Here is a 13,116-nt window from a genome sequence, read left to right on the forward strand (position 1 = left end):
TGTAACTCTGACAGTTCTGATTCCTGTTCTCTGGCAGCCCCAGAAAGAGTACAGCGTACAAAACTGAGGCAAAAGAGCAACAGTAACAACTGGCATAACCTCATCATCATTTCTTCTCTTCTTCAGGTGGAAAAGACAAGGCATTACCTGCTGCTCCGCGAGAAGCTTGAAAGCACCATGCGCTTGGGCAATGAGCTTTTGTCCCCTTGTTTTAGTGAAGACTCCGACTTCCATGGTGCCTCGTCATTCTCTGCCCGGCTTTCTGGAGATGGTATCCAGGATGAAAAAAAGGCATCCGCTGACAACCCTAGTGACAGACAGAAGGAACTTGCTGTGAAGGTAAGTTCCTCTACAAATAGAGACCCATTCAGCCCCTCACCCTGCCTTCCCAGTTACCCCTCACTCTCTGCCGCCATTGACCTGTGATTTGCCATCAGTAAGGGTGGCCTATTTCTTTCCATCAAGGGAGTGATTGGAGCAAGGGCCGCCTCTGTGTGCACACCTCAAATGAGGCCATTAGTGTGTTTCAGATGATCTAAATAAAAGATCCATATCAGAAACATGACAGGATAGTGAGGGACACTGCAATTATGTGATCCTGCTGCTGCGCCGGTTTTCAGGAAGTTAATATACGGTACTTGCCAATCAGTAGCGGGCCGTGGTGGTAGTGTAGCCGGGCACTGACGTGGGGCGTGGGAGGGGCAGAGTGTGGGTAGTAAGCTGCGGAATACAGCTGCACAGAGGTAAGTACACGAACAAATAAATCAAACAAATTTCGTTGCGCGTGGGCATTTGGCGATGCAGCGCGCACAACGAAATTTGTTTTATTTGTTTGCATACTTACATTTGTGCTGCCGTATTCCGCAGTTTACTACCCCCGCCCCACGTCAACGCCTGGCAGCACTCCCACCATGGACCGCCACTGCTTTCATATAAATTAGCATCTGCTGCATAGTGGTAGATCTTTTGCATAGGTCACATGGTCGTGCACTTTTCAGTTATTGCTTGCTATTTAACGGAGTTAAGCAAGTATTAAAACGATAAAATATTTGCTCATATCATACTAATGTGTGTTAAAATAGAAAAATAAAGAAAAACATTATTGCTAACGAAAGTGCCACTATCAACCAGACTGTTTGATCAAAATGTGAGCATTTGTGGCCAGTTTCCATGTTAAGATAAATCCTGTTGGTTAGCAGCAGTGCTGGCCTTAATGACAACAGTGACCGCCGGGCAAGACTTCTAATGACAATTTAGTAATCTGATTTCAAATGTGTTATTGGATTAAAGCAACTGCTGAAGCACTGCGATGAAAAAGAAACATGTAGATCAGTTTTCCAGCAATATCCCTTGATGAAATATCAGTGAAATGGTCAAAGGGACAAGGTAGGAGATTCTGCTGCCGCCACATTTTAGACGCCCCCTTTGGACTCCTGTCTGCTGGGAGGTAGGGCCACTGCTACAGACTGACTGGGTGCCATAAAACACATTGCATCAACTGGGATGGTAGTTATGCATTCTCAGCTTTGTTTTGTACTGCTTTGACACCCTCAAGTGGCCAAGCAGTGCAACAAATGTGAAAAATCAGTGAAGCTCGGTTTCAACAGGGTCAGCTGATTTTCACACGGTAGGGTACTGTTGGGCTCAATCGGGTTTAACCGATTTCCGGACAACTTATGCATAGGTGATGCCACCCAATAGTGAACTGATTATGAAAAAAAAAGTGAAGATTGGAGTTGACAGCGTTGGCTGATGAAATCCAAAAGAGCCTAGCCACAGTTATTCAAGTCCAAAGTCCAACTTTGACACTCCATCAGATGTGGAACAGTTTATATGGACAGTCAACAAAGTGAACGCTCAGCGCACAATTGATGATATCAAGGGCATCTTTTTTTACTTGGTGGAGTGATGCATTGCCATCTGACTCTCGCGTATTTTCCCTCGGGCGTCCCTTCCCACGTTTGGCCGGGGGAACCACAGCTGCAGGCTCCTAGGTTACTGGGGAACCTCTGTCTGGCTCAACGTCCCTCCTTGTGGCTTGTGCAGATGTAGTTGGCACAGATAGAGTAGGCACACTGAAAGGGGTACTTTGTTGACGAGGTAGCAGGCGGAGGCTGGTACCGATATCCGGCAGCACCCCCTTGACCTCGTCCGTTTGTTGGTTGAAATGGTCCATTCTTTTGTTTTGGGAGGCCTGCAGCTGTTGAGTGTTCTTGAGGTATTGTACAACCTGGCCCATTTATACCTGGTACCTCTCATAAGCATTAAGTGCCAGTGAGAGGTTTGGGTGTGCATTGGTAGCACCAGCTGATCAATGGCGTGGATCCACGCAACCCCTCCCACCACCCCTACACCTACGGGCCTGCACGTTTAGTGGTGGCACAGTCATCCCTGAATCTCCTTCCTCATTGACTGGGAGGTTGTCTTTCAACTCCAGAGTGCTTGGTGTTGCTGTGCTGTTGTTGTTTCCTGTAGCTGCTGCGTCTGTCAGGGTAGGGGTTCGCTGAGTGTTGCTAGCTGAGGCAGGAGTTGTCTCTGTGGATCCTGCTGTAGATGCTGATGCTATCTGGCAGCCCAAACCTGATAGGACTGGTTGCTCCTCCTTGTCTGAGGATGCAGGAGATTCCTCAATGCCGATGAGCTTGTTCTGGCTTGGAGCCTAAGCCTGGCTGTCGTCATCATTGGGCATGGAGGTGTTCCCAGCTCGCCCTGTCTGTGGCCTCTTCTGCGGCCTTCCTGCCTATCTGATCCATCGCCTCCAAGTTATACAAAATGCCGCTGTACGGCTTTTGTTTAATATCCCAAAAAGCTCAAGTGTCCGTCAACCTCTCCGCACCCTACATTGGCTCCCGGTTGCCCACAGGATTTTATTTAAAATCCTTGTACTCGCCTATCGAGCTGTCCACCAAGCTGGTCCAGTTTACCTGCGGAAAAGATTCTCCATATATGTTCCCAACCGCCCCCTCAGATCAGCTAATCTGCACCAAATGACTGTCCCAAAATTCAAATACAGCAGGCTCGGCGGCCAATCCATCTCAGTCAGAGCAGCGAGAGCATGGAACACCCTCCCGCAGCAGTTAAGAACAGCTCCATCCATCATTCTGTTCAAGAAGGGATTGAAGACCCACCTCTTCAACATCACTGTATAGAGTCCCCCTCTGCCTTGCCTCTCACCTCCTTCGCGCCAGGATACTATTTTCTTAGTAACAGAGCGCGCTATAAAAGCCTATAATAATAATAATAATAATAAATAACACAGTCAATTATGTGGCTGTCCACTGTGCCTCAATGACTGGACCAAAAAACAGTTTTGGGTGAATAATTGGCTTCCTTCATCCATGATGGTAGCCTATGTATGGGATGGACAATGCAACTTTAACAAGATGTGGATGTGGATGGTAATCAGCAACACCTATGTACAGGAATGGCCATGATCTGTTTTGTTCCTATCAAATCAAACACGAGGAGATGATGAACAGAGCACTGAAACTTTTCAGACACTCACCCCCAGTCACAGATCTGGGTTGAATCCGACTTCGTTATTTGAGCGGTCTCTCATGGGTGGAATAATACATGCCTCAGCCCATGGGAGACCCTTTGATGTACCAATGGCCTGGGTACATTAGTATCATATACTAGGGATTATAAGGGCACACCAGTAGCCAATCTGGGGTGTACCTAAGTACTCACCATGTCCAATTTAGGGAAGAAGCACAGAGACTGGGGTCCTGATTAGCAGGATCCCAGTCAGACTGGTCAGTAAAACATAATGACACCAGCAAAAAGTGGGGATGACCATGAAAGCAGATCCTACTTTTCTACACCTTCTGCCCCGATGTCCAGCAAGTGTCTCGGACGTCCAGGCTGGGTTAATTCTACATCCCCTTCTAGGTTTTTATCCAGAAGGAAGATGTTTTTTCATACCCACTACTCACTTGCACCCTTGATTACGTATGAATCCACGCGCACAAAGCCCTACACGACCAAGGCCCGAGCTACCTCAACAACCGGATCAACTTCTACACTCCCAAGCGCCTCCTCAGATCCACCAACCACGCCCTCGCCGCCGTCCCCCGCATCCGAAGAGCGACAACAGGAGGAAGATCCTTCTCCTACCTGGCCGCCAAGACCTGGAACTCACTTCCGACCAATCTGCGCCTGACCCAAGACCACCTCTCCTTCAGGAAGAAGCTCAAGACCTGGCTGTTCGAGCAGTAGCGGCACCCCCCCCCCCTCCCAGCGCCTTGAGACCCTACGGGTGAGTAGTGCGCTCTACAAGTGACCTGATTGATTGATTGATTGAATCCAGATTTCAGCGACGGTACTTCCTAGGACACTCTCTTGACCATCCCCCCTACTTTAGAGTAGATAAGGATCCCCGTCCGATCCTGATGAAATGCAACTCATCCTTTTGTGGAACTATGGCATGAAACATGTCAACCAATTGACCACCTCCACATTTTACCTTTCACCTTGAGCTGCAGCAGGTTTAATTCTCCTCGCGATCCACGACTCTCATAGTCGGTTTTAATCATGGCATCAGTATCCAGCAAATAAAGGATTTTTTGGACACTCATAGCTATTTTTAGACACACTTTCACTCCCAAGCTACTCACCACATATTCGCTCCAAAACCCCATCTTCTATGGCCGGTCGGCAAACAACACAGAAGCCTTCCGTCAAAGAGCCTCCTGCGGGGCCCGTTAGGCATTGCAGCTGCGGCCCAAGGAGGAGCTGCCCTATGATGAAGCATGACACCTCTTGGGGTGTTTGAGAGCCCTTACTCCTTATTGGAGCTATCCCCCCACCTTCCTTCCTTTACCTGGAGCTTCCTTACACGCCCTTTGGCCAGTTGGCCCGTCACTCATTGACCTTCTGGCCCCCCTCCACAGGAATTGCATACTTCTTGTTGACCTCGGAGTACAACTTGAGACTTTGCTTAGCTTCCCTGCTGCCCAGGGATAGAGTGTGTCCACTGTTGAGATCTTGGTCGAAGGTTACCCAGTAGTGTTTCCTGGTGCTTGGTTTGAATTACTTATTTTACTGTGTGGAGAGTTCTTGGGTGATGGAGTGGCTATAGTTCCTGAGATGGCTGCAATCCTGATGTTTTGGTGGGGGGACATGCTACTAGTTGCTTGTTGCTCGTGAATTTGGGTACCTGAATCATGAGGCGAGGTCTCCGATTGTTCTCGTTGATGCACAAAGATAGGACAGAAGGCTGTTTGGTTTATGAGCGTTTTCTGGTGCCCGCCTTTTCTTCTTTGCTGACATTGTTGCCTTGCATTGGGCTTTAGCTGTAGGTCTCCTGCTGGCAACGGAGGTGCTTCTTTGAATGTTTCTTGTGGCCTGTAGTGGAGGGGAGCCCGCTACCTCAAGCTTATAGTTTGAGCACTACCACAGGTTGTTTGTCCTGTGGGTCAGCCCCAGTTCTGGCTCTGTGTGGATGCTCTTTCCCAGTGAGGGTGTGCTACAAATGGCTGTAGGTTATTTCTTTAGATCGTCGAGTACGACGGGAGCATGGATGGGAGAGTGGACAGCTTGTCCATAATCGTGCCGCACCACAACTTATTTGCGCCTCGGACTGGGCTCTTTTTATAAGACAGTTAAGATCCCCCAGTTTCACTTCTATACCAGCGACAAACAACGCCAGAGTGTTAAGTAGGGACAGCTGAATGTCCATCTTGTTCAATTGGTACTGAAGTGCCTCCACAGCCAGCTGCATGGTGTTTAGAAGAGAAGCTCACGTGATGCCAGACTGTGACTCAGCACCCCTGCTGTGATTGCCCCCCCCCTGTGATGTCTGGGATGGGTCCTGCTCTGTAGCCTCAGACCCTTAGGCGTGGGTGGCCACATGGGATGGTTACTGCGGGTAGGAGGCCAGCATTTCCTTCCATTCTTGCATGCCCACGAATGAGAAGGCCCCCAGCCCTTCTTCTCTGTATTCAGCGTGTTCCGAGACTGGAAGGCGTAGGTTGACACTGGTGGGAGACTGGGCCCAAGATGGTGTGGAAGCATTGGATCTAGTAATCTGGGCCCTGGAAACCAGGTTGGTCATACTGTCGTTGTGAATTGAGGTAAGGCCTTTTTTTGGTTGATGTTTCAGAACCCTCCCCTCACTGTTTAGAGCCTCTTTGGGATTGTGTGTGCCTATTGCCTCTCCTAGTCTTGGCCCTGTGAGGGCAGCGGCATTGGGCAGGTGTGATGGCTGGAAAGGCACATCGGCTGAGGGAGCTGCTGGTGGGGATGCTGAAGGTAATGTCACCTTCTCTTCTTTTGTTACTTGATCCTCTACTGAGCCCGGGTTGGTTTGTGGTGGTTGGTCTTGTAGCGGTTGTCATTAGTTTGTGGAAACAGAGTGGGCAGGGAGGTCTCCTTCGGACTGACTGCCCGTCTCTTGGGGCTTGAAGACTGCTGTAGGAGCTGAAGAGGGGTGTGCAGCCCTTTGGGAGCACTGCTCCTTGAGAAAAGGGCATTCTTCAGAAAGCTTTTTTAAATATATTTTAGGCTGAGTTTAAATTTCTGTGTGTTTAGCAGCTCCCCTCTGTGCTTGTCTTTGCTGCGTCGTTTAATTCTAACTCAATTGCGATTAGTGGTGATTATGTACTGGGTTGTGTAGTGAGTCGTGACATCCCTTTTTTCCCTTCCGGCCTTGAGGGGAGAGTCCCCCATGTTCTCCCGGACCGCATTGGGTACTCCGTGCCCGCTCTATGCAACACTGTGTGGTCTGATTTCTGTTGCAGTCATGGCTACGTTGTTATGTCAGTTGAGGCAGGTTAGGCTGATGGTCTGGATCCTGGGCCTTCTGCGCAGAGCTCTGTCCCCTTAGTCGGCCAGTTGGTCTGTCGATCCATCCGTTGGGTGCCGCCTCACACCTCATGCAGAAGTTGACCCTTAAGGCCTAGGCTGAGGCTCCGTTGCTTGCTGCACCCTTGCTCCGACTGCTGCGGGGTAGTGCAGGGTAACCAGGTCCCGAGTTCCAGTGAGTTCAGTAACTTCCAGTACTTGAGCGTCAGCCAACAGTGGGCTCAAGTTCTCCTGAAATTTGGTGCGGCCTGGGGACTTGGGATGGGACAGAAGGGGTGGTTAAACTACCACGCCAGTCACCTATCATTGTGCGTCTGAGCCGTGGCATACAGCGTACTCAGGTCCTTCGAGGTTTGGTGTCGGCCAGTGGGTGGGCGACTGTAGTTCCTTGCCCCCTGTACTACTTGCAGCTCACCACTGTAAACATTGCTCACTACGCTTCACTTCCAGGTTTGCGAAAGACAGGGTTGCACCTCTGAATGATCCTTCTTAATTACAGCCAGGACTTCCATGCTGTCCCTATGCACATTGCATCTCACAAAATTACTTACCTACAGCACAACATTCAAGCTCTTCGGAAGTGCTGTTTGAAGACTGTCTGCTGCCGGTTGCTGCCACCTAACTGGAGCTTGTTCGCTCCCTGCTCCACTGCTCCTCCACACCTACCTGCTCCACTGTCCTCACTCGTACCGCTGCCCGCCCAAGATCTAGGGCCCGCAGAACTAGTGGCAGGTGACGGTGGTGAGTGGGCCTCACCAGGCTCCCGCAAGCTGCACCCGGACCTATCCAGCCACCTCCGTGACCGCATAGGGCTCGCTCTCAGTGGCACCCGACTGCAACTACCACCAGGGCCGGACTGGGAACTGAAAGCAGCCCTGGCAAATTTTTTCAGAGCAGCCCTCATCCAGTGCGTAGTGAGTGAGCGCAGCGAGCGAGCCTGACCACTACTAGAGAGGTTTGGGGGGGGGTTCTCCCTCCACACACATTTTGCAAAAAACAGACCAAAATCGTGCATTTTACAGCACATTTTTCATTACAAATTTAACTGTATTAACTTTTGAAGCACAGTGAATAGTAGATTATGACCTTAAACAGCACCAGGTTATCCAGTCATTATGCCTACAATTAAGGCAGGTCAGGTGCCTCAGTGCCTGACTGGTCACAAGGGGTGGTGGTGGTAGACAGTGGGTGTGGTGCCGAAAGTAAGTGTACGCGGGCGGCAGCCTGCACGCACCGGCTGCCGGCCCCCTGTCCCTTCTCATGCACAGTGCAGTAGCTGGGTGAACTGGTATGGTAACGGGTTGAATTTAGTAGTGCGTGTGTGGGGCACAAGCACTATTAAATTCAACCCAACTACTGCACCGCAGCACCTCTGTCTGTCTGTGCGGGTTAAAAAGCACCACTGCCATTCGTGAGTGAGAGGTCACCACACCAATAGCAGTTTTGCTTTTTCTCTGCAGAGTAGAGGCAGGAGTGCACACTGCACTGTGCGTAGCTGCCAAGGTTTCAGATTGTTATGTGTGACATTTTCATAAATTCAGTGTAATTATGAGTGATATTCAATGACTATGAGCGACACTTTCTCGCGAGCAAAAATCAAGCAATGAACATGAGGGAAACATATAAATATCAGAAATTGCACCTATTTGAGCAACCAGAAACTCTAAGATCTTAAACTGCTGCACTAGTGCTGCAGGGAAATTCCATCTGTCACTGGCTCTGACTGAGATTGCGATTGCACAAAGCAACCCACCCACTGCTCTAGTAGTCTCAAAAGGATAGAATAAAAAAAACGGCAGTGGTCTGAAAATACAGACAATTACAGCTTGTATGATAGTTGCTATAGTTAGTGGAGCGCTGTAATGCTATGCAGATCAATGGTTTGTCAAATTTCCAGGATTTCACTTCTGAAAAGGACTGAAAAGTGCCCAGTTACATCTTAGCTTCCAGTACAGTGCTATAAAAAGTTCACAAATAAAGACAGTCAACAAAAGTGTATCATAATCGCTATGGGAAATATTCATTCTAATTAAAACATTAATGTAAGGCAGGGCAATACCAGAAGTTCAGGCAAAAAGCAAACAGCAACCGGTGGTGCTGTGGTTTGTGTTTACGCACTTACACCCGACCCCTTTCGCTCAGTGACAGCCCTCAGTACCTCTCCCTCGTTGCCATTTCCTAGTAGTGTGCCTGGGTCACTACGCCCTATACTCACTGTTTCTTCGCCCAGGACTTGCTCCTCAGTGGACTCCGCAATGGCTCCCGAATCCTGCTCCCTGGTGCCCATGCTCCTCTGTCAGTCTCCTGGCTCGAACCCCCAGATGTCCGGGCTCATGGTCCTTTATTTTATTGATACTTATTCCCTTCTGTCCTGAACACGAATGACACTGGTGTCTCGTGCATTTGTGGGCTGTGCACAAAGTTTTCTTTGAGTGTAGTCAGCCTTTTCTGAACTTTTCATGTATTAAGCTACTGTTTTTGCAGACTCATTTCTGAATTTGAATTTCCATGGATGAAACATTGTGTGGTGACTATTATGTTGTCATAATTCTAGTAATTGTTATTGGGAGTGTTATGAAGTAGGGAAACTTCGAAAGTTAAATTATATAAATCTACAAAGTCTTGATGCTACACTCAAACTGCCATAAAGGCAGTTTGTTAATGTCATCAAAATGCATGAAATCATTTGCCCTTTGATTCATGAAAGGGATTAGTATAGACGTGACCAAGACATTTAGGAATTCTCCTGCTAACATTTTAAGATCTGCATCAGTCCCGTAGATTAGTGTTAGCAATATCTCCACAGAAAAGGTGGGGACAAGGATTCATGTTTTCGGAGGAGGAGCCCCGTGTGATCATTGTGATTTTATTGTTGGTTGTGATATTACCAAGAATATGTATTCCAGCCTAAAACTGCTAAGTGTTCAACCAAATAAATAGACAATCTCCACCCGACTACAGAACAGAAGAGAATATTTAGGGGCACGGGCTCCCTCCCTCGAGGCCATTTCACACAGGCCCTGCCACGGACTACAAGCTATAAAAGGGCCGGAGCCCTCAACCAACAGTCATCTCGCCAGCAGTAGGAGGACCTGCCTGGCGCACGCTTGAAGCCCTCCTTGTGATCTTGGGCGCACACTGGTTCTGTGTCGCTTTGTGTACACCAGCACTTCGAGGCCTGTTGCGGATCATTCTCTTCTCCTGTGCTCCCTTATTACCCCCGCAGCCTCGGTGTTCGGCACATCTCTTCCAGGAGGCCTCCTTCCGGATCCTTCAGAAAAGCCATAAAAACTCACCTCTTCCGTTAGTTATGTTATGTCACCTGCAGTTTACATCTGCAGCTGCCTCTCTTGGATACGAACAGCTAGCGCTGGGACGCCCCTTGGCTGGGGCAGCCGTGCGCTATACAAGCATATATAACATAACATAATATAACATCCCAAACTGCGTCTGCCCCTCCTGCATGGCTCCTCCCTCGGACCTTCACATGTCACCTCATGTGCCTCTCTTCGCCCACAAGTACATATTAACCAAATGCAAAAATACACATGTATCTGTACATGTTCAGTAGAAGCTCCTCTAAGACATGTATACATGGGCTGCAGATCCAAATGCCTTCTCTTTCCTCAGGCTTCACATGATGACACTTGCTACAGGGCCAGTTCCTGTGCGTGCAGTCTGCATGATGCAGAGCACGTTTTGCAGAACCATGATTCTGTTCTGGGCACTTGGTGTAGGTTTGGAGGAGTATGTGTCTGCCTTCTGTAGGACTCTGCTGTCTACGGCGTACCCACATACATTGCGTGTTTCCGAGTGCTTTGAAGGGCCTGTCAGGTGGAGTGTTGGCGCTATATAAACCCAGTGGTTACTTTTGTAACAAAAAAACAAAAGCAAAAAAGTGCCGGGGCTCATTTGTCCTGTTGGCGCCGCCTAAAACAGAACCAACTACTTACCAAGAAAGTGAGAAAGCATGTGGCGGAATGGCCAGCGCTGTCGACTTCTTGGAGCTGGGGAGCCAGGTTCGAACCTCGACGTCAGCTCGACATCCTGTAATTCTAGACAAATCACTTAATCTACCTGTGCCTACCGTAAATAAATGTGTCCTTAGCCAGTGCTCCTGAAAAGTGCCAGTGTTAATGATTAAACGTTGGTGCTGAGCACCGGAAACCACCAGCTCAAATTAAGCACTGTATGGAACATATAATCAATAGAACAAACATTTCATGGGAGCTGGTTCCAGCCATCAAGGGGAATATGGGCACCCCTTCCTACTGAGAGCTGCTTCCCTGTGGAAGCTTCCAGCTGTTGGGTGTCAACACTAATATTTGGGTAGACCTGATGTGAATTAAGAGGTTATTAGAGAACAAGCTGGACTGCTGTGCGCGCGTGACTCCTTTTTGTGGAGAAACAGACCCGACCAGTAAGCTAGGTTGCTCCAAGGGAAAATAAATGCTGTCAAAGTTTCTGAGTTTAATGCCGGCAGCAGAACATTTGCGCACGTTTTGTACTTATTTCATGATGGTGCCACGGACGATGTTGCTAAAATGGAATGCATAAAGACTTGGGAATTTGGGAATGATGTAAACAGGTGAGGTCTGACTGGATTTTTGAAAGCTGCGCAGCACAGTTTCAAAGCTGACACCCTCAACCATAAATGAAGGCGTTGATGCTATGTTGCTCCTGTTTTCAGTCTGAAATAATAAGGAATGTCTACGGGCTTTGCAGTCCTCCGTCTCTCCCTTTTGTGATGCAATTTTTTAATGCTTATTTTTCCATGAGACATTTTCTCTCTGTCTCTGGAATACTCGAGGTCATTGCCCTGAGCAAGGCCTCATTTTCTGCCTCAGACGTTCCCACAGAGGGGGCCAAAGTACACCTGAGACACGCAGTATAAATAATATCATATTATTTATACTGCATGTGTATTTTTTGCAGTTGGACACTTCAGGGCCGGATTCCTGCTGAAAACCCATGCTGCCACAGGCCTGGAAGCAGGACGTCTTCTGATTATGTTGCTGGGGGCCTATTTTTAAAAAATCAGCGGCCCCAGTAACAAAACCGGCCCCCTGTAAAGAAACCGGCCCCCGCCCCTCCCGGCCTCCCCGGGGATTGCCCGGTGCCCGGTATTTCCAGTCCGGCCCTGACTACCACGCTTGTGGATGGGAGGCTGCAGGCTGTGCAGCCCAAAACGGAGGATCGGTGCCTGGGGTGTCAGGGGGGAGCACGAAACGTCCCAGTTCCCAGCTCCTTCGGAGCGGCTTGGTGGTTTGCCAGCATGTAATGTCAGGTCAGGTCTGCTCCCACTTCCGTGTAGGAAGAGATACACTCCAGCGTCTATGAGTCTAGGACAGGCTTTGTGGGGATGGGTATTTGAATATTAAAATGACATCATAGTTTTTATGCACAATTTATTTTACTGTTTTTCATGTATAAACTGCTTTGCTTAATACATGCACTTACCTTTCTACTAGCTATTGTACATTTGTATATACACTTACTTGGGGTGCCGCTCGCCTAGAGGTTTTTGTCCTGCAATCTTGTCCGCTGCTACAGGAGTAGCTCTGCTGTTCTTTTCTGCCCGTGAATTATCCCCGAGGAGAAGACCACCTGCGTGGCCGCAGAGGAGGTGAGAGGCGCGGCCCCGGGACTGCGAGGACCAGCATTCACCACCAGCAGCTGGGTCCTCTTCCCGCGTGAGCCGCGCCCCCTCCCAGTGCCCGCCTCCAGCTGACTCTATTTCACCTCTCGCGGCCCCCGCTACGCGGGGGCCGCTCGCCTAGAGGTTTTTGTCCTGCAATCTTGCCCGCTGTTACAGGAGTAGCTCTGCTGTTCTTTTCTGCCCGTGAATTATCCCCGAGGAGAAGACCACCTGCGTGGCCGCAGAGGAGGTGAGAGGCGTGGCCCCGGGACTGCGAGGACCAGCATTCACCACCAGCAGCTGGGTCCTCTTCCCGCGTGAGCCGCGCCCCCTCCCAGTGCCCGCCTCTACTCTCCTAAATTGAATTTAAACAAGACCTTCAACGCGCATCGCGGGACGCGCGCGGGGCGGGCGGGCCCGTTTAAGCCCGTTCAAGACTGAGCAAGACTGGACTGGGCCTATTCCCTTACATTTACTTCCTGGCATCCCTTTGTATTTAAGTAGCTTTTTACCAGATAAGTTTTATTTGCGCTTTTTAACGTGATTTTATAGCTAAATCATGTCTACAAGGGGAAGCAGGAGCAAGACGGCTCAGGGGCTGGGCCAGATTACTGGTCCAATTGATCAATTCATTACCAAAGCTAATGAAGCAATCAACCAGGGGATTGTACTGC

The 13,116-nt window shown here is 49.2% G+C and overlaps 1 protein-coding gene across 1 annotated transcript in view; it reads left to right on the forward strand.

The window, feature by feature from the left end:
* The window catches only part of KIF1A (kinesin family member 1A), a 2,072,061-nt gene that overhangs the window by 1,876,332 nt on the left and 182,613 nt on the right, over window positions 1-13,116 (forward strand). The window contains exon 41 of the mRNA XM_078667093.1: window positions 127-339. Within this exon, the coding sequence (XP_078523219.1) occupies window positions 127-339 (213 nt within the window). The remainder of the gene's footprint in view (window positions 1-126; window positions 340-13,116) is intronic.

This window comes from Lissotriton helveticus, chromosome 11 (assembly GCF_964261635.1).
Source record: "Lissotriton helveticus chromosome 11, aLisHel1.1, whole genome shotgun sequence".
Lineage (NCBI taxonomy): Eukaryota > Metazoa > Chordata > Amphibia > Caudata > Salamandridae > Lissotriton > Lissotriton helveticus.